The sequence below is a fragment of the Lissotriton helveticus genome, chromosome 10 (genome assembly GCF_964261635.1).
Source record: "Lissotriton helveticus chromosome 10, aLisHel1.1, whole genome shotgun sequence".
Classification (NCBI taxonomy): domain Eukaryota; kingdom Metazoa; phylum Chordata; class Amphibia; order Caudata; family Salamandridae; genus Lissotriton; species Lissotriton helveticus.
Genome location: NC_136071.1, coordinates 1,197,262,834 through 1,197,289,120, shown reverse-complemented (window position 1 = coordinate 1,197,289,120; position 26,287 = coordinate 1,197,262,834). Strand labels below are relative to the sequence as shown.

The 26,287-nt window shown below is 44.9% G+C and overlaps 1 protein-coding gene across 1 annotated transcript; it reads left to right on the top strand.

Moving 5' to 3' along the window:
• On the top strand, positions 1 to 25,612 carry LOC144784944 (endothelin receptor type B-like). Its single transcript, XM_078664060.1, has 7 exons — positions 1 to 547; positions 10,549 to 10,661; positions 12,693 to 12,897; positions 21,239 to 21,388; positions 22,577 to 22,710; positions 23,370 to 23,478; positions 24,265 to 25,612. Exons 1-7 carry the CDS (start codon positions 89 to 91, stop codon positions 24,412 to 24,414), a joined length of 1,320 nt encoding a protein of 439 aa, XP_078520186.1. The 5' UTR covers positions 1 to 88; the 3' UTR covers positions 24,415 to 25,612.
• Positions 25,613 to 26,287: the final 675 nt, after the last annotated feature.

Here is a 26,287-nt window from a genome sequence, read left to right as displayed (position 1 = left end):
AAGCCCCCTGAAGTCCATCTGAAGCCCCCTGAAGTACATCTGAAGCCCCCTGAAGTCCAGAGCCAGCCCTCCAGGACCCATCCATCTCATGGCAGCAAAGGCATCATCAGCCCTGCTGGGCCTCTGCCTGCTCTGCCTCCTCCTCAGTGTCCACTGCCAGGAGCCCCAGATAACCAATGACCTCAAAGGAACCTCAGCAGCCCCTCAGGGTCCAAGCCAAGCCCTGAATAATACACAGGTGCCTCTGGGAGCTGCCCAAATCCTGGGAGCCTTCAACATCAGTGAGGAGCCGGAGGGGGTCTTTGAGCCCCCGGGACCCATGCCCCCCCTATGCCTGACGCAGACAGAGATCCGCCATGCCTTCAAGTATGTCAACACCATGGTGTCCATCGCCATCTTCATCGTGGGCATCATTGGCAACTCCACCTTACTCCGCATCATCTACAAGAACAAGTGCATGCGCAACGGGCCCAACGTGCTCATCGGCAGCCTGGCCCTGGGGGACCTGCTCTACATCATCATCGCGCTTCCCATCAACGTCTACAAGGTACGCGTTGAGTGTCTATGGGTGTATAGGTGTACATGGGTGGGTGAGTGTGTGTGTGTGTGGATATTCGTCTCACCATACTCATCGGCAGCCTGGCCCTGGGGGACCTGCTCTACATCATCATCGCGCTGCCCATCAACGTCTACAAGGTAGGCGTTGAGTGTCTATGGGTGTGTGTGTATGTGTGCATGGGTGTGTGTGTCTTTACAGGTATGTATGGGTGGGTGGGTGTGTACCTTCGGCTAACCATACTCATTGGCAGCCTGACCCTGAGGAATCGCCTCTACATCATCAATGCGCTGCCCATCAACGTCTACAAGGTACGTGTAGAGTGTCTGGGTGTGTGTAGTCATGTGTGTGTGTGCATGGGTGTGTGTGTCTTTACTGGTGTGTATGGGTGGGTGGGTGTGTACCTTCGGCTCACCATACTCATCGGCACCTTGGCCCTGGGGGACCTGTTCTACATCATCATCGCGCTGCCCATCGACGCCTACAAGGTACGCGTTGAGTGTCTATGGATGTGTGTGTGTGTGGGGGTGTGCATGGGTGTGTGTGTGTGGGTTTACAGGTGTGTATGGGTGGGTGGGTGTGTACCTTCGGCTAACCATACTCATCGGCACCTTGGCCCTGGGGGACCTGCTCTACATCATCATCGCGCTGCCCATCAACGTCTACAAGGTAGGCGTTGAGTGTCTATGGGTGTGTGTGTGTGTGTGTGTGTGTGTGTGTGGATGTGTTTGTCTTTACAGGCGTGTATGGGTGGGTGTGTACCTTCGGCTAACCATACTCATCAGCACCTAGGCCCTGGGGACCTCCTCTACCTCATCATTGCGCTGCCCATCAACGTGTAATGGTAGGCAGTGGGTTTGCGTGTTCATATGTGCAGTGGTCTCATGGTACTCAGTGGTAGCTTCGCCGGGGAGACGTCTTCTGTATCATTAGTAAACAGGTCCCCAGGAATACCCATCATTTGTCATAGAATGTGCCCATACGTCAGGGTAAGCCAGAATGTCCCTTGTCATGCCCATGATTCGTCATGGAAGGGCCACGTTAGGTTGCGACAAAGTTTCCCCAAGTGAGCTCACAGGACTTTACAGATGACCCAGAAGGTCTGGATTAGGCAGCATGTCTCCAGCTGGGCCCACTGTACCTCGCCCACTAAGAATGGGCTAGGGAGCATGCCACTGTAACGCCCACAATGTGTCATGGTACATTTGACAGCTTATGGGTAATTAGGCGTAAGTGAGCGCCCTGGCTTCACTTGCACGCCCGCACACACAAGCTCTTACAGGCATGCACATACACATATTTATTTACAACCCAATCACTCACATACATACATGCACTCACTCATTCACTCACTGAGACATTCAACAAAAAACAGCTTCACTGGAGAATCCGGCTCCCGGCAGTCCATGGTAAGCACAAGCTTCTCGTACCACTTTACCATCTGAGCTTCAAAGCAGGGTGGCATTATTTTTTAAATGCATTTTACTTACCAAGTGCATGTTTTCCATGGGTTTCTTCAAGCTGACAAGACGTGAGAGAAGAGGTGAGGTGCGTGTCCTGCAGAAGAGGTGAAGGCTCTCAATATTTGGTTGTTTGAAAAGCCATGTCTTAAGATGTTTCCGGAATATCTTGAGACCAAGTTCATGAGGGATGTAGTCAGGGAGTGAATTCTGTAGCGTCCTCCCCAGCCCGGGAGCATGCAAATGAATACACCGCACATGGAGCTCTGGATTGTACGTCTTTATTCCTCCGTATACAATCACAATCTAGTCTCTGATTATGTCATAACCATTAATAACCACACCTTAACACCTCCCAGCAAGTTATGGACTTCTGCTATTGGGTTTGACCAGAATCGCAAGGGTCCTAGCGTACATAGTCTCACAAAATTACAAATCCATACAGAGGAAGCTTCACCAAGAAACCACATCCTCGATCTGCTGTTTCCGAAATGTGGAAGTAGCAAGACTGGACTGAACAGATCGCACGTTTTGCTTGAAAGTTTACTTTTTTACTTTCCTGAATATAAAGTGGGGAGGAGTCTCCCATGCTCTTGAAAACAACACAGAAGGTCTTGGCTAAAATTCATTGTTGTGTTGAGTCAATGGGCTTTTTGCAGTTCCGATGAGGTTTGGGATGTGTGCCCATAGGTACCGATGGAGCAGGCAGCCATAGGGAGGCAGTTATTGTTATCCCCTACAAGCAGAGACATTTTAAGGCATGGACAAAGTGGGCTCTGGCCCAAGGCACCAGCCTTCGGGGGGGGGGGGCTTACAGGACCAGCTCTGTTCTGCAGAGTGTCTTGCCCTGACAACCTTGAATAATTCTTAAACAAATAGTTTTAAACACCCTTTTCCTTTTATTTGTTGTTTATAATCTCTTTACTGTAACAAGGTATAATAAAATCAACACAATAGCGTCAGTGTTACATATCAAAATGCCAATCAACTTAATTTGTATCTCCAGGAAATACTCCCCCTTTGCCCATCAAACCACAATGATCAGTGTGGAGAGAGTACGGTCAGTTAAAGGACCAGGAACCATCTTCAAGTGAGGTGCGGGTACATATTCCCCCACGGTGTTCATTTCATTTGCCCCATATTTTCTCCCATTTTTTGGGACATTCCATATGTTGGTAAATACATTTTTCTGCTACCACATGCATGTCCATAGATGTGGCCCCACTTCAGCCACCCAACAACGGGCAGTGAATAGCTCTCCAATTGGGAGGGTAAGAATCAAAGAACTCTAGTTAGACAACGTGGTATTGTGGAGTCGTGGTGTACTGTAGACACTGATAATGTTAATGGATGCCCCCTCCCACCCCTATATATCTCCCACCCCTGTCCACCCAGGTGTTTTCTATTGTTAAAGCCGGTGATCTCTTTGCCAGTATCCCCACACCTCTGGATCCTGATGCGTATCCTGCATGGGCTCACATTTCGTATCCGCACCTGTCTAAGGCTTTACACGCGGTACCAACGAGGTGCATCTCTTGTAGGAGAACAACATCAGGGGAATGCCTCTTTATATATTGCAGTACTGCTCCCAACTTAATCTTATCGCCTAAGCCATTGACATTCCATGATGACATGAGGCGTAGTTGGGCCCTATCCGTGGACAGGGTAATTTATGGAGTCTAGGTACGTACATAGAGCCTGATCTTCCTGGCAAGTGGAGCGGTCAGGGAGGCAATATATCCTAAATTGGGGTGTAAGTGTGTGATTGTAAATGTCTAGGCAAGGGATGATGCAACTTCACTTATGGAGGTGCAGATAGAACAATAAAACAGCCCTAACAAACTTCCCCGCATCCCTGCAAAGTGGGCCCAAAACAGTGCGACCCCCCCAACTATGAAGAGCGCCTGTCACCCCAGCTACCACCTAAACAATTATTATAGAGGGTTTTGACCAATGCTCCCCTCCGGTCAGTCACCAGCAAGACAATTTTATTGTATCCAGCAACTGACACATAGCAAGTTAGGAAGCATCTCGGTTCAGAACTTAGAGTGGTGGGGAGAACGGCTCTGCTCTCCATGGGTGTCTGCCAGATATTGCTGCTCTCGAGTGGTACCACCCCTCCTCTGCCCCCCAGGGTGTCTCAATGAGCCAGCCCCAGGATAGGCTCCAGCTCTCCAGCCAGTCCCAGGCCTTCTGTGCAGACAAAAAGTACCAAGTTTTGCCTTCTGCTACATTTCTCAAGCTCTCCGGGAATATCATGGAGTATTTGATTTCTTTGTCCCACATTGACTTTTTAACCCTTGAGGAAGCTGTAATGCATCTTTTGCACTTTTAAGGTGAGATCTGGGAAAAATGTGATGGTTGCATTTTCATATGTGAGCTGTGGGGTGCTGGGTGCCGTCTGGAGGATCGCATGCTAATCTCGGTAGTTAAACAGACATACTATGATGGGCCTCAGGGGTGCCAGGGATCCTATGAACCCTCTCCACCGACAAGTATTTGGATAGGCCACAGTGGAGGTGCTTCAGTGCGAGGTCTTCTACGAATAGGTCTGGGACCCCAGCTCTTTCAGGGACCCCAAATATACAATATTGTTCCTCCTTGAGCGACCCTCCGAATCCTCAAGACGGGCCTCCAGATCACCGTTACTGCTTTCAGTTCGGCCACTTGTGCTTTAAGGGTGGTCGTGTCCACCTCGAAGGCAGCGGTCGTGCTTTCCACTTCTTTCACTCTGGCCCCTACATTTCACAGATCTGCCCTCACCAGGGTAAGTTCCGAGTTCATTGTGTCTATCTTGTTTTTAAGGGATGTGCGTACTCCTTGGACTGCTGCCATTACATCTTTCAGTGTAAGTGTCTGCTCTTTCAGTGGTGGCAGTTTCCGCATGGGGTGACAACCCTCCACTTTCATCCGTTAGTGGCGCCTCCCTCTTAATGGTGCATTTATTCAACTTGGTCTGGAGTCCTCCTCAGAGTCCCTTCTACCCTGCCATTGTGTGGATGAAGCCTGGGGCTTCCAGGGGGAGGCAGATGGTCACCGTGGAGTCCAGCGGGGAAGAGATGGGTGGTGGGGGGAGAGAACCACTGTATTCACCGCCGCCTGCCTAAGCAAAGTATTATCACTTTGCGGCCTGTCGGCTTTCAGGTGTATACCTCTAACCCGCCACCGCAGTCTCAACGCAAATCACCCATTTCTCCAGTACTCCAGATCAGATGTGATTAGTTAACACAGGGCATAGGTCCCCCCCAGGCAGTCCCTCTGCCAAACCATCAGACCCACAGACTTCAGCCCAGACACCGCAGGATCCTCGGCCTCAGTAGGTATGGTGCGATCTGCTACAGTACCCCCATAGGCTCCCACTCCACTGGCCTAGGGTCCAGATATTTTTTAGGCTGGGGTAGAAGGGAAACTGTGTACCTTGCTCGCTGCAATGCAACAAGAATGACTGTCTTTCACTACTGTCCTGGCCCAGAATGATTGAGATCTGCACCGGCCGGTACAGAGGTCTTTTACAACCATCCCATATTTTGAATCTTCACGGCCCCCAAGGACAGTAGCAGAGGCAGGAGGAGGAGCAACTCATCCGCACTGCACCCTCTGCCCGATGAATACGCAGGGTCCCCCGCCCCTCATGAGCACTGCTGAAGTCTCGGAAGAACATTGTAGCTCGGGCTTTTCAGCCACCTGGGCTATCACCGCTGTCGCGGGTCCACCTCTCGGGATCGGCACCTCCCCAATCTCTTCTGTGTGTGTGACTAGGTTGTAGTTTCACAGGGGTGCGTTTACACTGGGCACCGCTGCCTCGCTGACCTCACTTGCTCCTGGGTGGCTCTCAATGTTTAGTAGTCTGTCCCACCTCGGTCCACAGGGACGGTTCTCGGCTGGACCACGCCACAGTCCGCCCGGCAGTGCTCGGGCCTGTATCCCTCGATCACCAGGTTTCTACACACTTTGCGTCCGGCAAGGCAGAGCGGTGGATTCACTTTTATCAACATGCTGGTGGACACCTCAGATTGTGGTTCGGGACGTATGTTGTAGCGGATTGTAGGTATTTATTATCGATCGGGCTAGGAGCATTTCTAACAAGCGGCCATCTTGCTCGATGTTTGGCCGGGCACTATCTCTTTTTAATTTGTTTTTATTGTGGGTGATGTGTGAGAGACTGTTACATTCATTTTGCAGAGAAATGTTGTGTTTATGTTTAAGGCAACATCAATAAAAATGTTTTTTAGATCACAAACATGATGACACATATGAGAAAGGAGAGGTTGTCCGAAATGATTTGCAATATTATTAGTGAGCTGCTGCTGTGTTATAATATTGAAAACACAGTCACTGTCCCTGATTATTAGATGCACACACATATAGAATTTGGACCAGTGCATCTGTGCTCGGTCAGTGACCTGGTCAAAGAGGGCATAAAAGAGCCGAAACTGGATCATAAATTCAAAGATGTTCTGTACAGGGGCCCCCAATCTCTGTTTGACCCAGGGCCCCCAAAATCCATAAAATATTCCAGCCTACAAGGATGATGCCGTCAACAGCTGAATCCTTCAAAAGTGCACAACACTTAACAGACTGGCATCGCAAGAGTGAGGGGCGGATCCCTTGATAACGGCTGGAGGTGGAGACAGTAAATGGCATGACAAGACCAATAACATTCACATTAGATGCACATAAATGAACGTCCACCATGTGCATTCTTAAACCTTTTCTCAAATGTTTTTTGAGCAATTCAAGATTTGTGACAATTCTGACAAACTGTAAATTCAACCATGAATCATGATCCGTTAAAGTTGGCGGTGTAGGTGTTCAGCAGCAAAGGATGCACTTCATGTGCAAGGAGACGTATTATCACATTCATTCTGGAGACTTCACCTAAAACTCACAGACATAACATCAGGAGACTATGGGGGCACGCGAGGGCCCACATCGAATATGGTTCACTAGATGGGGAGCTGCTAAATTCAGGAGGTCCCTGATAAAAGCATGACCTGCTGACAGTTGCGGCGGGCCAAGGCAGGGCAAACGACACACCCACGCTGTTTGTGCGTGCACAACTGTCACTGGGGGGAGCGCTCTGCTGCACTCTTTTATTTAGTCCTCAAACAGCACCACTTCAGTAGACTTCTGGATACTCTGCTAATAAGAAGGACTGCTGTGCTGCTACTGGGGCTGCCACTCAGCTGGACGACTGCTCTCAAGGACCTGCTGACATGCTTTGCTGATCTGCTGCCCTCTTGCACAGGGAAGAAGAACTGGACCTGCAACTTCATCGTGAACCCAGACGCCAGAGTGACTCAAAGGGCTAGTCTTCTAGCCTTCTGATCTGAATCTCAGGGACATAAAAGGCTCCCCAACAGTTCCTGGACCCAATTCAGTGAGTTCCTGACCCCCAAGTGGTGCTTCTCAGGTCCTGGACCCTTGGTGTGGCTCATGATCTCTTGAAATCAAGCTTTTGGGCTCTTCATGACTACGAACGGGCCCAATCGCACCAGAACCACGCTGCGTGCACCGAAATCCAGCACATGCCAGCGCATCTCTTTGCACAGCAGAATCGTCAGCCAGCAGAGGACTGCCAACGTGTAGCTCCAACTCGTCCGTGATGCCCGGGCTGCTCTTTGCAGCACGCCAACTGCCACCGCAATACTCTCCTTGCTCGTCGCAACCCTCTCCAACTCAAACAGGACTCTTGGCACAAAACCTGAGAAAGTAAAACTTCAGCTGACCTGGGGCTGTATCTGATCCACACTCCATTGCGGTCGGCCTGAACCTTTGACTTTGACCCGGTCCAGCGCGACAAAATAGCCGCAGTTGGTGCTTTCAAATTGGATTTTTGTCGTTTTGGTTGTTTTATTTATTCTGGGATGGTTAAGTGGGGGTGCAATTGGCACCAGCATTCCAAAGGGCAGGGTCTTGGCCCCACTAAAGATAGTGATTAAATCTCCCGGGGTATTATGGCAGACAGTAAATGTTTTTGAGAGGGACTGTGTATTTCAAAGGTGACATTTTTTAACTGATCATATCTTCAAATGCCATGGTGGGTATAACTACTGAGGCTCTGCCTTCCGAAAGTTGGGACGCTTTGGATTTGGAACCATACTACACTGGATTAACATGGTGGTTTGACACGACGAGAGGAATCATTAGGGCAGGAGGGACTGCAACTGGATTATCCACAGACTTGTGGTGGCCTGGGGGTTGTCGTGCTCCAGGAAGGGGACTATCACTTGGTGGATTTTGCCCGGACGTTCCTGGCCTTCAGCTAAGTGTCAACTGTCATGGCTAAGGTCCTGAAGCACTCTCAAAGGCCGGTTAGCTGGCCTCCTGTCCATGCGGTCTGAGGGACAGAAAGGATCTCACAATTTCCACAAGACTGTAGGGACTTTACTGGGTGCTGCGGGAACGGATAGAAGTGATCGTCAGATGGGACAAGGACCGCCCTGACATACACCGTCATCACACTGAGAAGATGAGTGTTCTCATAGAGATCAGCAATTTTACCCTCCCATACTTGCCAGCGGCCGGAAAGGAAGCGGTGTAGTCCCTGTTAGATCTGGCTCTGTTTAACTCAATCTTACAAGGGGTATTTACAGGAAGCATTTCTGTTTAAGGAATGACAGAGAAGGACTCATTTTTAAAGATTTACTTAATTAGTCAAAAAAACAGAAATGAACAGTCTGAGCCATCAGAGTTAAATCAATAAGCATACAAATCACAAAATATTTGACCAAGAACTCGGTAAATTTCTACAGGAAATCCTGCATTGAATCTCTTTCCAAGAATGGGGTAAGGGTCTCCTCCTAGCATGGAAAAGTCACACCTCTTTGATAGGGCTTCAGACAAAGGCTTCACACATTTACTACATTAGTACATAGTTCACAAGTTTACAAGCTATGGGAATCAAGCAAAGAGCAACAGTTTGCATTAAAATACATTGGAGATTTTCCAACTATTCTAATTGAGTATTCAGAACATCTATTCTCAGTTCATGAAATCTTACATAGTATGTTATCCAGTCAGTTGAATTGTCCTCGGAAAGGTACATTTCATTCAGTGCAGCTGGGAAACTATTCGTCCTTTTATAGAAAAGCCTAAAATTCTTTATTACAGCAAAATATTAGCAGGAGCAATGGTCATGCGGTGTACTACTGTGTAACATCCACGATGGACAACAGAACAAAGTTGTCCTATATTATTGAAAGCTCGATTTCTTGTACATTTTGCATCACAATTCTTAAACAGATCTTACGCTACCTACTCTCAAATTCTCCCCTCAAGTCCACCCATTCTCGTGTTCTACCCTCCAGGTCCACCCACCCTCATCTTCATATTTTCCTTTTAAGGTCCACCCACCTTCATGTTCTCCTCTAATGTTTCTGCTCTCAAGGTCCACCCAGCCTAATGTTATCCTTTGAAGGTCTGCCACCCTCATGTTCTCCTCTCAAGTTTCTGCTATCAAGGTATATCCACCCTCATGTTCTCCCCTCCGGGTCTGCCCACACTCATGTTCTCCCTTCAAGGTCCACCCATCCTCATTCTCTCCCCTCCAGGTTCACCCACCTTCATGTTCTCCTCAAAAGTTTCTGCTCTCAAGGTCCACCCAGCCTAATGTTCTCATTTCAAGGTCTGCCACGGTCATGTTCTCCCTTCAAGGTCCACCCACCCTCACATTCTCCTCTTAAGGTCCACCCACCCTCACGTTCTCCTTTAAAAGTCCATCCACCCCATGTTCTCCTCTAAAGTTTCTGCTCTCAGGTTTCACCCACCCGAATGTTCTCCTCTAAAGGTCTGCCCACCCTCATGTTTTCCTTTCAAGGACCACCCACCCTTGTGTACTCCTCTAAAGTTTCTGCTTTCAAGGTCCACCCAGCCTAATGTCCTCCTTTCAAGGTCCACCCACCCTCATGTTCTCTTCTCAAGGTCCACCCAACCTCATATTCTCTTCTCAAGGGCCACCCAACGTCATGTTCTCTTCTCAAGGTCCACCCAACCTCATGTTCTCTTCTCAAGGGCCACCCAATGTCATGTTCTCTTCTCAAGGGCCACCCAACGTCATGTTCTCTTCTCAAGGTCCACCCAACCTCATGTTCTCTTCTCAAGGGCCACCCAACGTCATGTTCTCTTCTCAAGGGCCACCCAACGTCATGTTCTCTTCTCAAGGTCCACCCAACCTCATGTTCTCTTCTCAAGGGCCACCCAACGTCATGTTCTCTTCTCAAGGTCCACCCAACCTCATGTTCTCTTCTCAAGGGCCACCCAACGTCATGTTCTCTTCTCAAGGGCCACCCAACGTCATGTTCTCCTCTCAAGGTCCACCCACCCTCACGTTTTCCTTTTCACATCGACACACTCTCAAGACCTCTTCTCTATGTCACCAACCATCAATTTCTGCCTTCTGGGTCTGTGTACCCACAAGTGTTCCTCTCCAGATCTTACTGCCCTTGCGTTCTTTCCTCCTGCTCTGACTGTATTCAAGTTCTCCCCTCCAGAACTGGATCTAATGCTGTGGTCTGTTTTTTTCATCCTCAGTTGCTGGCTGAAGACTGGCCCTTTGGAGTGCAGGTGTGCAAGCTGGTTCCATTCATACAGAAAACATCTGTGGGCATCACGGTCCTCAGCCTGTGCGCTCTCAGCATAGACAGGTAGGAACAAAGTCAATGTGCCCTTTCTCAGCCTCAGCACCAACTGATATCTATCAGCCTGCGGTGCCAGGGACTGCCATGGCTAAATACTGCCCTATTGACCGTCCCAAACGATAGGGAGGTAAATGCCAAACCATCTATGAGAGCATCTGTCAGCATTTACAGGTAACTAGCAAGCTACTGTGGTAACTATACACACAAAGAGGTAGGTACCGGCCTGCGGTACCAGCAGTAAAAGAACTTTGTGACTTCCTTTAGGGCTTGTAATTGGGCGAGGGGTTGCAAATGGAGAAGTGCATGGAGGGGCAGGTATATTACCGCTTTCTTGCACTGAGGCCCCTGTTACAAGCTGGGTTGTTGGATGGTACTACTGCTAACAAGATGACAGTGAACATCTCCAGAATTTGGACTCTTACTAGTAAAACTGGTTGCCCATTGTTGGCATCCAAATTCATTACAAAAACCACTGAACTCTTCTATACTCACAAATATCACATAATATTCACTATCATCCTAGTAACTGACCCTAATGTACAATGTCAAGTACAATTGCTCCAATATTGTAATAATGAACACTGTTGGCCACACACAGGTGGCAGTACAGAAAATCCTTTACTTATAATAAAATATATACAGACATCATCTGATCCAAGCAACCCCAACCTTTTTGTGGTGCACTTTCAGTGTGCTGCCTAAGGGTATGTGTACCTCTGCACCCGCGTCCATGATACGGCTCAGGCACAGAGGCAAATATAAATAAGGCAACACTGTCTCATGATAGTGATGACGCTACATATGTGCCATCGCTATCAGCATTAAAGAAGAAGATGCACAAGCTCCTTGGCACGTTGTATTATACGGCCCCTGGATTGCTTTTATCAGCTTTTGTACATCGGCATGCCTTTACTTTGCACGTCGGTTGGGGAAGTATAATTGTAACCCCTTGTATGATATATGTGTAAATGTTTATATTTTTAAATATATAGACACACACACACATATATATATATATATATATACACAAAACTATACCTCTCTGAAGAGCTCTAATTAGAGCGAAACACTGTGTTAAGTGTTGCTTCTACACATTTCAGGTTGGCTTGAGTTTTTATTTTACTAATTCAAAGCTGTAATGCTGTGCCTGGAGTGATAAATGGCTTTTGTCATTTTACAGCTCGGCAAGGGCAGCAATGTGCTAGCCCTATGCTTAAAGACTTTGCTATAGAAATGGCAAAAGATTTTGTCCTTTTCTATCTCTGCATGGACAGCACTGTGCTAATCCTATGCTTAAAGACTTTGCTGTAGAAATGGCAAAAGACTTTGTCCTTTTCTATCTCGGCGTGGATATCACTTTGCTAATCCTATGCTTAAAGACTTTGATAGAAAAACAGACATTTGAGGTGAGCAGATCTAGAGTGTCGCTGGTGTTGAGAGTGCTCTAACAGGAGCTGCTTTCCACCTAAACTTGAGAACTACCCAGAGTTCTCTCCTCCTTTTTATATATATCACTGAAAAAAACTAAGGTTACAGGAACATTCTAGTTAGGTTCAGGTGTTGCCCACACAGGAGTGAGAGTTGTTCACCTGAGAGTCCAGAGAGTCCCATGACTAACGATGTCTCTGTCACCAACGCCAGTCATGGACACTTCTCCGGCATCTCCGCAGCCTCATATGATTAGATCTGGGTGATTGATTTGAGCACCAAAATTACTTATTGAAGAGTTTTAATGTATATATGTATTATTGGTACTTTTTATTTAACAAAGGGGAAGATGTTGTGTCTTGTGTGTTAGAGATGATGGGACACATTTAGTTCCTGACGGACTCTGTAGAACAGTGACGTAAATGAGTGTGTGTGGGTGGGTAATAGAATTCATGATGTAGAATGTTCAGGCAATGGTTACACGCTGAGGAATAAAGACGTGTAATTCCAAACTGTGTGTGAGGCATGATCATTTGCATGTACCTGGGCTGGGGTAGGGCTCTACACTCCTGTTAATCTTGTGTTCAATCCTCTCCGTCTCTACCGCAGGTACAGGGCGGTGGCTTCCTGGAACAGGATCCAGGGCATCGGCATCCCCCTCTGGAAGGCTGTGGAGGTCACCCTCATTTGGGCAGTGGCCATCGTGCTGGCCGCCCCGGAAGCTGTCGGCTTCGAGATGGTGGAGCTCAACTACCGGGAGCAGAGGCTGTGGGTGTGCATGCTGTCCGCGGAGCAGAAGTCTGACTTCATGATGGTATGTGAGGGGACAAAGGCCTCTAATTGCTTGCTGGGGCCTGTTAACAGAACTCCAAAGACTGACTGGTGCATGTCCACAGACTGCACCTCCCAGAGATGGCCGGGGCACGTTAACAGACCTTCAACTCTGTGGACTGGCCAGTGCATGTCTACCAGCCTGAACCTCAGTGCACTCACCAGTTCATGTCCACCAGCCTCCACCTCCCAGTACTGATCAGGGCAGGTTAGTAGATCTTCACCTCTGTGGACTGACCATTGTATAATTGCAGCCTCCCACTTATTGCACTGACACAAGTCCACAACCTGACCCTCCAAGCACTGACTGGCACAAGTTCACAGTCTGCTTCACCAAACACTGGCAGGCACAAGTTCACAGCCTACCCCTTGAAGCACTGAGTGGTCCATGGTCACAGCCTATCCCTCAAAGCATTTATTGAAGCAAGATCACACCCTGTCCCTCCAAGACTGGCCTCTGCATATTCCCAGCATGACCCGCCGAGCAATGATTGGTGTCTGTTCAAAGACTGCGCCTCAAAGCAACTTATGAAGAGGATGGTCATAATGTACCCATAAGGAAAAGGGATGGAACCAGAGCCATGTAAAGGCATGGACACACTGGGCAGTTGCCCGGGGCCCCATTCAGACCAGAATTTAACACAAATTTTCCATTGAACATTATTGTTCCTGCAAGTGGTTGTGTAGGGAGGGCCCAGTACACTGCTTTGCCCGGGGCCTATAATGCTGTTAAGATGGCCCTGGATGTAACGGGGAGGGGTGTGAGTCTGTGTAACGTTGCTTGAGAAGGTCACTGTGTAACCAGCTTCTACAAGTTACTGGTAGTGTCCTTGGGATGCTCATGGTGTGTTTATTTTGTACAACGGGGGAGTTAGGTCCTGGGACGTAGGGTTAGCTGGACCATATAGTAATTTTTATAACACACAAATTGCCAGCCCCACACTTATTTTTTGGCTTGAAAATACAAGCAACCAATCAGCCTTATTGCTGATTTTGTTAGGTATATTTTATTTTTACCTTTTACTTTTATATTAATTTTAGCCTTTCTACGATTTCATGTATGAGAAAAACACAAAACATATATCACTACACATTTACTACAAATTACACAAATATAACATTTATACTTTTACCACAAATTTCACAAATATACAATACATTTATATCAAAACAACAAGTACATATTACACATCTTTGTTTGATAGCTTATAGGCCAGCAAATATTTAGTATTTGCGGAGTGCCTTTTTCTAGACAACAATAGCTATATATTATGTCATTGAAGGACAAAGAGTCAACAAGAAGGTGAAAAAAATGAACTCAAAACTGTAAATTGGTTGAATTCGTAATTAATACTAAGATTAATCACCTCCTTTATGCCGACGCGTTTCGAACCCGTTATCTGAGTGTGCGGGTTCTCATCAGGGCTCTGTCACTTCTATCTAAAGATGTGTACGAAAAGAAGAGAGACAACACAGAGTTGGTTTTTAGTGTTGTGTCTTCGGCCATTCTTTATCACTTAACTTACAAAAGGTCATGCATTCTATACCTGTAACCAAGCGAGCAGCCGGTTCCCCAGGTTCACTCTGTTTTCTTTAAAGTTTCTGTCTTGTTCAGATTCTCTGCAAAATAGCATGAGTATCTTTAAGCAAACATTTCTTATGTCAATTTAGCCGTGAAGGAACTCTTATGACTGAAATGGCGCTTTGTCGACATACCTTTTTCAAGTTCGGGTCTTGTCAATTATAAATGTCACATGTATGTCCCCGGGTAACCTGTGGACAATATCATAGCGTTTATTCTCTGTCCTCTTTATTATGTGGAACCTATGTCTAAAAGCTTACAACAAGGCATACCTTTGGTTTAGTGCTGGGCGTGTGTATGTCGTATTAATCACTTCTTTCATGGAGCGGGCATTTTTCAAAATAGTTCAGGTCTTTGTGATGACCTATGTACATGATTAAAAAACGGGTGTCACAAAACCAGATTTGTTTGTTGGGGGACAGTGATTTTATCGCTCTAACATATGACTTTACCTCCTCTAGGACGCAGCGCGCCTTGCGCTCGCTCTGTTCTACAAAGGATGTCAGCAATGTTCGTGCGGGCTCGATATATTCCTCAAGTCCCTATTAATAAACAAAGGCTTGTCACATTCAAGTTTGGCCTATTTAATCCTATCTACAAATGTAGACATAACAAAGTTCTTACCGGCGTGATCACTCGTCTGGGTTTAGATGCTTGAATCGTCAACAACGGCGGCCATCTTGGTGCGCCTGATATTGACGTGATTGAATCACCATGTGGTTATGGGACATGTAGTCCAGCTGTATTCATCCCACATGTTTTGCAATTTACGGCATAGGCGGCATTGGTTCCACTTATTTCTGTATCAAGAGACACCTGCATTTGCTGTCAGATGTCACACTTTCCACTTTTTGAAGATGCTACGTATGCTGTCACTCTGTTTATTCGTCTTCACATGGAGCATTATATATGTGACCACTTCATGGGGACATGTTTTAAAGCCTCGATACCTCAGATAATGTATTCAAACCTGTCTGGGTACTGTTAAATTTTAAGATCAAATAAGCTTCTTTTGTCAATAAGACGTTCTCTGTGTCTGAGGGGCATTTTGTTTGATTTATGGTAAACAAAACCGTCCATTTGAAGTCAGTATCGCCATGATCCTTCTCGATGAAATGTTGGACCATCGGAGCACTCATTACCTTATTTTTTATGCGAGATCTGTGCTGGGTAATGCGAGTGTTTATTTGCTGATTGGTTTTTCCAATATAAATTTTATTGCATGGACAGACGATCGTGTATACTACATTCCGTGTCCTGCAATTAGAAAAACCAACATTTTTCCATCTAATGTTCTTGTGATGGAATTCACTTCCCTCAATGGTTGTGTCGCACGAAATACAATTACCACATCTGTGGTGACCCTCAATGGGCTTTAAGCCCCATTGTGAAAGTAAATCGTTTTTTGGTTTATGAACCTTCACATCAGCGCGCACAAGCTGTTGCACAATACTTTTTTTTTTTTTATGCGAATATTGGTCTGGGGAACGGGCATTCTAGTTCCGCAAGAAGATGCCAATTCTTCAGTATCATTTGTCTCATTTTGTGGGTATCTGGGCCGAAGGTGGTTACGCAAACCATTCATCCAGTTCGCGTTTTTCTTTAGTTTGTAGCAAGCACTCACGCGGAGTGCACGGTGCCCTCTTATATGAATGTTTGAGTAATTTTCTTGGGTACCCTCTGTTGATCATTTCTCCACAAAATGTTGTCGCGTGCTGTTCGTAATCCCCTACATCCGTGCAGTTCCTTCGAATTCGAAGTAGCTGCCCGTACGGCAAGTTCGCTTTGAGATTTCTGGGGTGCGCACTTTGGTGGTGCAGAATTGTATTTTTGTCCGTCTTCTTCTTGAAAAGAGACGATTTCAAATGGCCCTCAGTACAAGTGATTTCTACGTCGAGTAACGTAATTTTAGTGGTGCTGGATTCTAAGGAGAATTTTATGTCCTGATGTTTCCTATTTATCCACTGGTGGAATTCCATCAATTCGGTGTGGCTCCCCTGCCACAGGAGCCACACGTCGTCGATGTATCGTAAACATTGCTTGATATGCTTTTGGTATGGATTGTTATTCTCGACAAATCTATTCTCATATTCTGCCATAAACAATACGGCCATCTCTGGGGCATAGGGACAACCCATAGCCGTCCCCTTGATTTGCATAAAGAACTGATCGTTGAAGCGAAAATAATTTTTCTTCAACGTGAGTTCTGCAAGTTGAAGAATGAATGATGTCGGAACCTGGTGTGGTCTATCCCTGGTCTCTAGGTACAGTTCCATTACCTCTAACGCCTCATCCTGGGGGATCTGCGTATAGAGGGACGTCACGTCCATTGTAACCATAATCTGAGTTGATGGATTAAACTCAGTACCCTCGATTATCAACAAAAAGTCGGTTGTGTCTTTTAAATACGACTTGACTTTACTCACAAAAGGCTTAAGGAAATAATCAACATATTTCGAGATCGGCTCGAGGCACGAGTCGCACCCCGAGACGATTGGTCCTCCTGGCGGTTCATTGAGGTTTTTATGAATCTTTGGCAGAAAATATAGAATGGGAGTTCGAGGAAATTTCTTTACCAAAAACTCACCTTCTTTTTGGCCCAAAAAACCACTCTCTCTGCCTGTTTGTACTAATTCAAGAATTGTCCCTTGTATCTGCCTTACCGGATCTCCCTGCAGTTTTCTGTACCACACCTGATTGTTCACCTGTGTGAGACCCTCCATTAAATATTTTTCTCGTGGCCAGATGACGACAGCTCTGCCCTTGTCGGCTGGTTTGATTACGACTGACACGTCATCTTTCAGATTTTTCAATGCCACTCTTTGTCCCTTACTGATATTTTGCTGGACGTATTTTGTATTCTTTTCGAGTTTATTTAAGGATGATAACATCACTTGCTCGAATGCATAAATTTGTTTGGGGATATTATGGCTAGGAACAAACTTGGATTTGTTCCTTAGCCCTGTTGTCTGATTGTCCATGGTTGGAGGTTGGTTGGCAAAAAAAGCTTTTAGTCGTATCTTACGACAAAAAGCAATTGTCTCCAATTTCATTTTGGTGAAATCTGTTTGTTTGCATGGGACGAATTTGAGTCCTAAATTCAGTACAGACTCCTCATCTTTTGTAAGTATTTTTGTCGAAAGATTAACTATGCTCGAAGGGGCCTCTACGACTTGTAGTAGTTTTTTGCGTGTACGCATCTCCCATGGTATCTTGTGCCTTGGCTTTGATTGTTGACCTTTCTCTAAAAAAGAGACTTGTTTTTTATTAGTATTGCCTCTTGGTTCTGATCCAGTGGAATCAGATGAAGAGGACGTTTCAGAGAAAGTTTTAAACCTGTTGCGTGATCGTCCTTGGTAGTTATATAATGCTCCACGTGAGTCGGCCTGCGAGTAGTAGTCGTCTTTTAGAAAAGGATATGCCTTCTCTAGTGTGAAGGATTTTGAGTCTCTCTCATATTGGGCAGTTTTATTGTTGATGGTAATGTCCTTAAAGGACAAAATCTCCTTTTCAATTTTTTCTAAGAGTGCCTTAGCGTCCGGTATCACCTGACTATCTTGTATGTTTTTGGTTAATTCCTCAATTTCCTGTAGTTCTTTTTGACAGAGTCTTTGTGCTGTCTCAATAGTGTGGACCATTAGGTCCCGGCTACACTTCGTGTTTATGCAACTAAAGCCTTTTTTGTATTCAGCATCCTCCGTGAAGATCACTGGGACATTTTTTATCTGAAGACCCCAGGGGATGGTCCCTCCCCTTAGATGCTTCAGAAGAAAATGACCGTGAAGCTCAGTTCTTATATGCTTCTTACTTAGCCTGATCAATTTATCGGATTCGTTCTGTTGTTGTGCGGAAGTGCTTAAGGTGATATTAGAGAATGGGGAAGAAGCTATTAAGTTCTGAATGTGACTCTCAGTGAACGATAGCGTGTCTTTCTCGGACATATTCTTGGAAGGACAAACTGTCCCTCCACATGAAAATCAAGTTTAATAAGGAACACGTCTCAGTCTGGTGCCCTTACAACTCTCGCGGGTGAAAAACCCGCCCTAAACTTTGTACAACGGGGGAGTTAGGTCCTGGGACGTAGGGTTAGCTGGACCATATAGTAATTTTTATAACACACAAATTGCCAGCCCCACACTTATTTTTTGGCTTGAAAATACAAGCAACCAATCAGTCTTATTGCTGATTTTGTTAGGTATATTTTATTTTTACCTTTTACTTTTATATTAATTTTAGCCTTTCTACGATTTCATGTATGAGAAAAACACGAAACATATATCACTACACATTTACTACAAATTACACAAATATAACATTTATACTTTTACCACAAATTTCACAAATATACAATACATTTATATCAAAACAACAAGTACATATTACACATCTTTGTTTGATAGCTTATAGGCCAGCAAATATTTAGTCTTTGCGGAGTGCCTTTTTCTAGACAACAATAGCTATATATTATGTCATTGAAGGACAAAGAGTCAACAAGAAGGTGAAAAAAATGAACTCAAAACAGTAAATTGGTTGAATTCGTAATTAATACTAAGATTAATCGCCTCCTTTATGCCGACGCGTTTCGAACCCGTTATCTGAGTGTGCGGGTTCTCATCAGGGCTCTGTCACTTCTATCTAAAGATGTGTACGAAAAGAAGAGAGACAACACAGAGTTGGTTTTTAGTGTTGTGTCTTCGGCCATTCTTTATCACTTAACTTACAAAAGGTCATGCATTCTATACCTGTAACCAAGCGAGTAGCCGGTTCCCCAGGTTCACTCTGTTTTCTTTAAAGTTTCTGTCTTGTTCAGATTCTCTGCAAAATAGCATTCGTCGTCGATGTATCGTAACCATTGCTTGATATGCTTTTGGTATGGATTGTTATTCTCGACAAATCTATTCTCATATTCTGCCATAAACAATACGGCCGTCTCTGGGGCATAGGGACAACCCATAGCCGTCCCCTTGATTTGCATAAAGAACTGATCGTTGAAGCGAAAATAATTTTTCTTCAACGTGAGTTCTGCAAGTTGAAGAATGAATGATGTCGGAACCTGGTGTGGTCTATCCCTGGTCTCTAGGTACAGTTCCATTACCTCTAACGCCTCATCCTGGGGGATCTGCGTATAGAGGGACGTCACGTCCATTGTAACCATAATCTGAGTTGATGGATTAAACTCAGTACCCTCGATTTTCACCAAAAAGTCGGTTGTGTCTTTTAAATACATTTCTTATGTCGATTTAGCCGTGAAGGAACTCTTATGACTGAAATGGCGCTTTGTCGACATACCTTCTTCAAGTTCGGGTCTTGTCAAGGCATACCTTTGTTGTAAGCTTTTAGACATAGGTTCCACATCATAAAGAGGACAGAGAATAAACGCTATGATATTGTCCACAGGTTACCCGGGGACATACATGTGACATTTATAATTGACAAGACCCGAACTTGAAAAAGGTATGTCGACAAAGCGCCATTTCAGTCATAAGAGTTCCTTCACGGCTAAATCGACATAAGAAATGTTTGCTTAAAGATACTCATGCTATTTTGCAGAGAATCTGAACAAGACAGAAACTTTAAAGAAAACAGAGTGAACCTGGAGAACCACCGACTCGCTTGGTTACAGGTATAGAATGCATGACCTTTTGTAAGTTAAGTGATAAAGAATGGCCGAAGACACGACACTAAAAACCAACTCTGTGTTGTCTCTCTTCTTTTCGTACACATCTTTAGATAGAAGTGACAGAGCCCTGATGAGAACCCGCACACTCAGATAACGGGTTCGAAATGCGTCGGCATAAAGGAGGCGATTAATCTTAGTATTAATTACGAATTCAACCAATTTACTGTTTTGAGTTCATTTTTTTCACCTTCTTGTTGACTCTTTGTCCTTCAATGACATAATATATAGCTATTGTTGTCTAGAAAAAGGCACTCCGCAAAGACTAAATATTTGCTGGCCTATAAGCTATCAAACAAAGATGTGTAATATGTACTTGTTGTTTTGATATAAATGTATTGTATATTTGTGAAATTTGTGGTAAAAGTATAAATGTTATATTTGTGTAATTTGTAGTAAATGTGTAGTGATATATGTTTCGTGTTTTTCTCATACATGAAATCGTACAAAGGCTAAAATTAATATAAAAGTAAAAGGTAAAAATAAAATATACCTAACAAAATCAGCAATAAGACTGATTGGTTGCTTGTATTTTCAAGCCAAAAAATAAGTGTGGGGCTGGCAATTTGTGTGTTATAAAAACATGGTGTGTTTATAGCATCAGTTTTGGCTCACATTCTACATGGGATTGTCAGTAGGTTTCTGCAGCACCAGCTGTAGGTCATATGCTAGTTAGGATGGTCATTGCATGTTTAGATTCAGGTCACAGTCTACATGGTATAGTCACTCCATGTTTAGAGCACCATCTCTAGGTAGGATTCTACAGTAGATGCTCATAGTGTGTTTACAACATCAGCCCTGGGTCGCATTTCACATGGGATGGTCACTGTGTTCATAGCATCGGCTATAGGTCACATTCTGTATGGGATTGTCACTGTGTTTGTACAGCACCAGCTCTGGGTCACATTCTGCATAGGATGGTCACTGTGTTCATAGCACCAGCTCTGGGTCACAATCTGCATGGGATGGTCACTATCTGTACAGCACCGGCGCTGGTTAACATTCAGCATAGAGTTTTAGCAGGCTTGCAGTTTCCGCCTGTGGTCACTTTCCTTCTCTCTCCAGTTTTACAGGTATGTCAAGGACTGGTGGCTCTTTGGTTTCTACTTCTGCCTACCCCTGGCATGCACTGGAGTCTTCTACACCCTCATGTCCTGCGAGATGCTCAGCAGGACGAAAGGCATGCGCATCGCCCTCAATGACCACATGAAGCAGGTGAGTGAGGGGCAGAATACCAGTAGACAAGGATAGCCATCTGTAAAAACCCACATAGATTAGGGCAACAAAAAGAAGGAACCACATCAGTAATAGGTAACTAAGATGCTGAAAATACCATAGGTCATATTGCTTAAAGTTTCCACTGGCACAGAAAAGGCTGTTGCTTGTACATAATGCCATACAGTAAATTATATTTGCACCAGGAAAGAATACACAGTTAACTAAGTTTGTACTGTTCTTGTTTTTGCATAAGAAGTTCATAAAATACATTCCTTCCACTTTTCAATTATGAAATATGGATCCAAGTTTGAGGTAAAAGCAGTTTGCTCCATTCTTTTTAAAATATTAAGCAAAGTACACAATCAGTTTTCAGTCATGTACTGCTTGTTAAAAATGTTAATCATAGATTAGGGTTCCTTTATGAAGACTCTACCACTAACTTGAAATATGTGCCCTATGGCTACCACATCAGCTTTCTCACTTTTCAACCTGTCACAGGAACTTGAGTAGAATTTGTTTGTTCATTGCGTGTTCCATAAACAGCCTCAAGGTGTAAATGAATCTGCCCTGTTCTTTTGCACTTGTGCAAATCCAATGTATGCCCTCTCTATGTAATCCCGCCCCAAAAGATTGTGGTTTGTCAGAGGGGGTCCTTATGCCTAAAAAGGTTTGACAGGGGGTCTCGACATCAAAAAGTTTGAAGACCACTGCCCTAAAGAATACTGGGCTGGTCCGGCTGTCCCTTGCCGTCCCTCCAGATGCATCACTAAATTATTCAGTCTTCAAAATCATGATGAAAAATAATTTTAACAGTGCAGGATCACTTGACGAACACGATACCAATGTGAGAGGTCTTCTAGTTCCTGTCTACTGTTGCTGGCGTGCAACATTTTACAAAAACCGTAAATTGAGATATTTGGGAATATACTGATTAGGAGCTGAAGTCCTGGGGTAGGTAACCTGCAAATTGCACTTTCATATTTAGTGCTGCTTCTGTTGTGGTGTTAGTCTGCTGTAAACCGTGCTCAAGTTCCCACCACAACAAGCAGAAACCAAAGTCTCCAGTCGCAATCACTGTAAGAAAGGGAACATTCTGCTAGCTCGAGCCTCAGCCACTTCTCGTCTCTTTTGAGGGCTGAGTTTTACCCTGTAGGATTGACCATGCTCATAAACCTTGTTTTTCAGCGCAGAGAAGTGGCGAAGACTGTCTTCTGCCTGGTGGTGATCTTTGCCCTGTGCTGGCTGCCTCTTCATCTGAGCCGAATCCTGAAGAGAACAATCTACGATGAGACAGACCCTAACCGCTGTGAACTGCTCAGGTATGGGAAACCAGCGTGAATAGCAAGATCTCTTTCAGGAGAATCAAGAGGATGGATCTTGCACATACAATTTTTGGCATACAGGCTAACTGGATAAGCAGGATGCATTTTAAAGAAAAGGGGCCATGCACAAGAAAGTGGAAGCCATTGTCATCCAATGCCTATTTAAGGGACCTAGGGAAAGGTAACCGCATGATAAAATATTGTTTCGACATAGGAGGCTTAAAGAGGGGCTCTAAGTGCAGCTTCCCAAAAGAAACACTTATTGATCATATGTAGCCCAAAGCAGCACCCCTCCTTATCATTTCCTTCAGTATGCGGGTGTTTGTCTCATGCCATTTACAGATCTTATAAACAATCCAAGTATCCATCCCTGGGGCATTTCTCTACAATATTCATTTACTTTGCATTAAAAGTATTAGCATGTACAAGTAAATAAGCATGTTAAATGAGAATCCTAAATTGTTCAGTGTTAATATATTCATAGGTGGTGATGGCAGACAAGACAATAGGTCCATCCTGTCTTCTGTGGTCACTATGTCGAGGGCAGCAAAAGGATTTCAGCAAAGCCTAAAGTTTGATATAGGAGGTGATCAGAAAATGTATAAAATAAGTAAGCAAGGACTTGCTAATAACTTGAGTGTGTCTTGTCTTCACAGTTTCCTTCTGGTCATGGACTACATCGGCATCAATATGGCATCACTGAACTCCTGCATCAACCCTGTGGCCTTGTACTTTGTCAGTAGAAAATTCAAAAACTGCTTTCAGGTATGGACTGGTCACGGGCTGTGAGGGACCCAGGAGGGATACATCTGGGACAGCACAAGGTTAGAGATCTGATACCACCAGAGATGGTTTGTCGTATGGCAATACCAGGTCAAGGACTGCGACACATGAGGCTTTGGCCCAACAGAACATCATCATCTGGTCAATCAGCTCAGTGTTGTTTCATGCTGTCTCCAGTACCTAAATGAAGGTGGAAGGGTAGTCCAATAGAATTATACAATTCGGTGGGTGCAACATTGTCTACATAATTATGGATTTCCCTGAAAATGCAGTTTCTAGCTCAAAAGTATCTCTAGGCACCTTGAATGACAAGGAGTCAGTGACATCCATAGCCTTATGCCCCTTTCATCACAATATTCTGGGACTGTAGAAGAGTATGGGTTGTGACAGAACCTTGCAAGCAGTGTTCGACCAATAAGAACTGTCATCTAGTCAGGATCCAATAGACGCTTGGGAGGGTTTGTCTACAGCAAGGATCTCTGAAGGCATTAGGTGGGAGTCATTTATAATCACTACAAACGTCTTGAGGGGCAACACAACAAGACAACCACTAGGGAGCCTGTCCAAAATATGCAAGTTCAGTATTGAGAAAAATAGGTTACTTACCAGAAATGGGATGCAATTGTCTTAACCATGCATTATCAAGTCATTAATATTTACATAGGTCCCTTGGATATCCAGGGGTCCATTTTCTGGATATGCCTGCTGTACCCCGACCCCTGGTTTAGGTGATAACTTAACCTCTTCCTCTCTCTGCTTAACTTTCAGTCCTGCCTGTGCTGCTGGTGCCAGGCCCCAGCACTTAGCATCACACCCATGGATGAGAAAGGCTCTGGGGGGAAGTGGAAAGCCAACGGCCACGACATTGGCTTGGACCGCAGCAGCTCCAGACTGACCAACAAATACAGCTGTTCCTGAAGAGCCACCCGTGCACTGGGGAAACTACAAGGAGGAAGACCAGAGGACAATCAAGATGGATGAACTCACCGAGAGACATCTACAACCTTCTGCCAGCTGTTGCCATTCCTCTCCTCAAGGTCTTCACCGTCGATAAACACAGCACCCTGATGCCTGCTGTTGCCATTCCTCTCCTCAAGATCTTCACCATCAATACAGAGAGAGCACCCTCCTATTGTCAGCTGTTGTTACTAACTCAAGGTCATCCCCACCATCAATAGACAGTTCACCCCCCACATGCCAGATGTTGCTTTTCTTCTGAAGGTCCTCCCCATCATCAATACAGAGGCCACCTTCTACTAGCTGTTGCTTTCCCTCTTGTGAAAATCCTCCCCAGGGTCGATATTGAGGCAGCTGACACATACTTACCTCTCCAAATTGCATGCCCTCGTCAAAACATTACTGCTCTGGCTTCAAACTCCCCCAATGCTGGTATTAATAAGCTGAGGACACGTTTGAAAAGTGGTGAACCGGACATATTGTTGGTCATCCACACCAGCCATTCAATGAAACAAAAGATCACCAATCGTTTTTGTATGCATTTTATATGCTCGTCAGAAGATAGCCAATGGAAAGCGTTTGTTCATTTGGAACACCGCTTCCAGCTTGGGAAATGTTGGACTCGATACAATGACATGAGAAGTGACACTGAAGGGACTCTTCCACAAATCCGATGCAAATGCTACAAGCATGCTGAAGTACTTGTTTCTTTGTTATTCAAAGTTAGTAATTGTAAGTATTGTATATAACATGTGTTTAGCATACCTTGATCTGAGTCAAGACCCACTGTACCAAAGATTTACTTAAATCGCACAGTCGAAAACTGCCAAGAACTGCATTTTTTTTTTAAAAGGAACGAACAGTTTCATTTACTTCTTGGCTGGACCAACTTCTGTTGGTTACAGAAAAAAATCATTATTTCCACCTACAGGGTGAAATTAATTGTATATAGAAGTTACGTGACCCCCATCTGTGGGACAAAGTAGCAAAAAAATCTTGTAAAGGTGAAAGTTTGGTTGTTTAGTGGACTCCCACTTTTAAAAAGCTATAAAATAAACAATGTTTTGAGTACTTTGTGAGAAGTGCAATTTTTTACTATATTCGGATGTTTGGTAAACTTGATATGCACCAAAAATAAACAAGAACTTTGAAAATTCTTTAGGATGTTCATATTCCTTTTTCAGTTTAACAAAAATGTAGTTCAAAATTGCCTTTGTTAAATGTACTTCTTTATACAGAATACCATTACATTTACCTTTCATAACACATCAATAGGTTTACCCGTCTTCATCATGGCAACCACTGAGTTTCAGTGTTATGTGGCGGTTCAGGTACAGCAGGCTGGCGGCTTATCAGGACACTTCCCTCCTGAGGGCGTTTCACAAGCATGCCTCTTGCACATTGAACCAGATGTCCAGTTGTACCGGGTCCTCTCCTCTCTCCTTCGAGTGGCTTTACTGGATGCAGTCTTCCTACCTCATGCGGTTTTGCTCCAATGCATGGAGTTTCAACTGGCACAGACCATTTGTTAGGCCTTTGTACAGATAAGATGCTGAAGTGGATGGAGAAACCCCAGCACAGAGGACATGCCCAAGTGAATGGCGACCCCTAGGGTGTAGACCTACCTTTTAACAAGGACCTGACTTTTACTATGGGATGTGCTCCATTGTGAGAAATTGGGTTGTTGGTTGAAGGGAGAGTGAAACCCTTCTCAAGCAGCTGCCACAATCCTTGTTAGGGTCAACCACAAAAGGTCACTAAGTTTACCTGTACTTAACTCTCTGGTAGATTGGAGCAAAATCTGTCATGCTTAACTTAGAACAAAAGTGTAAAG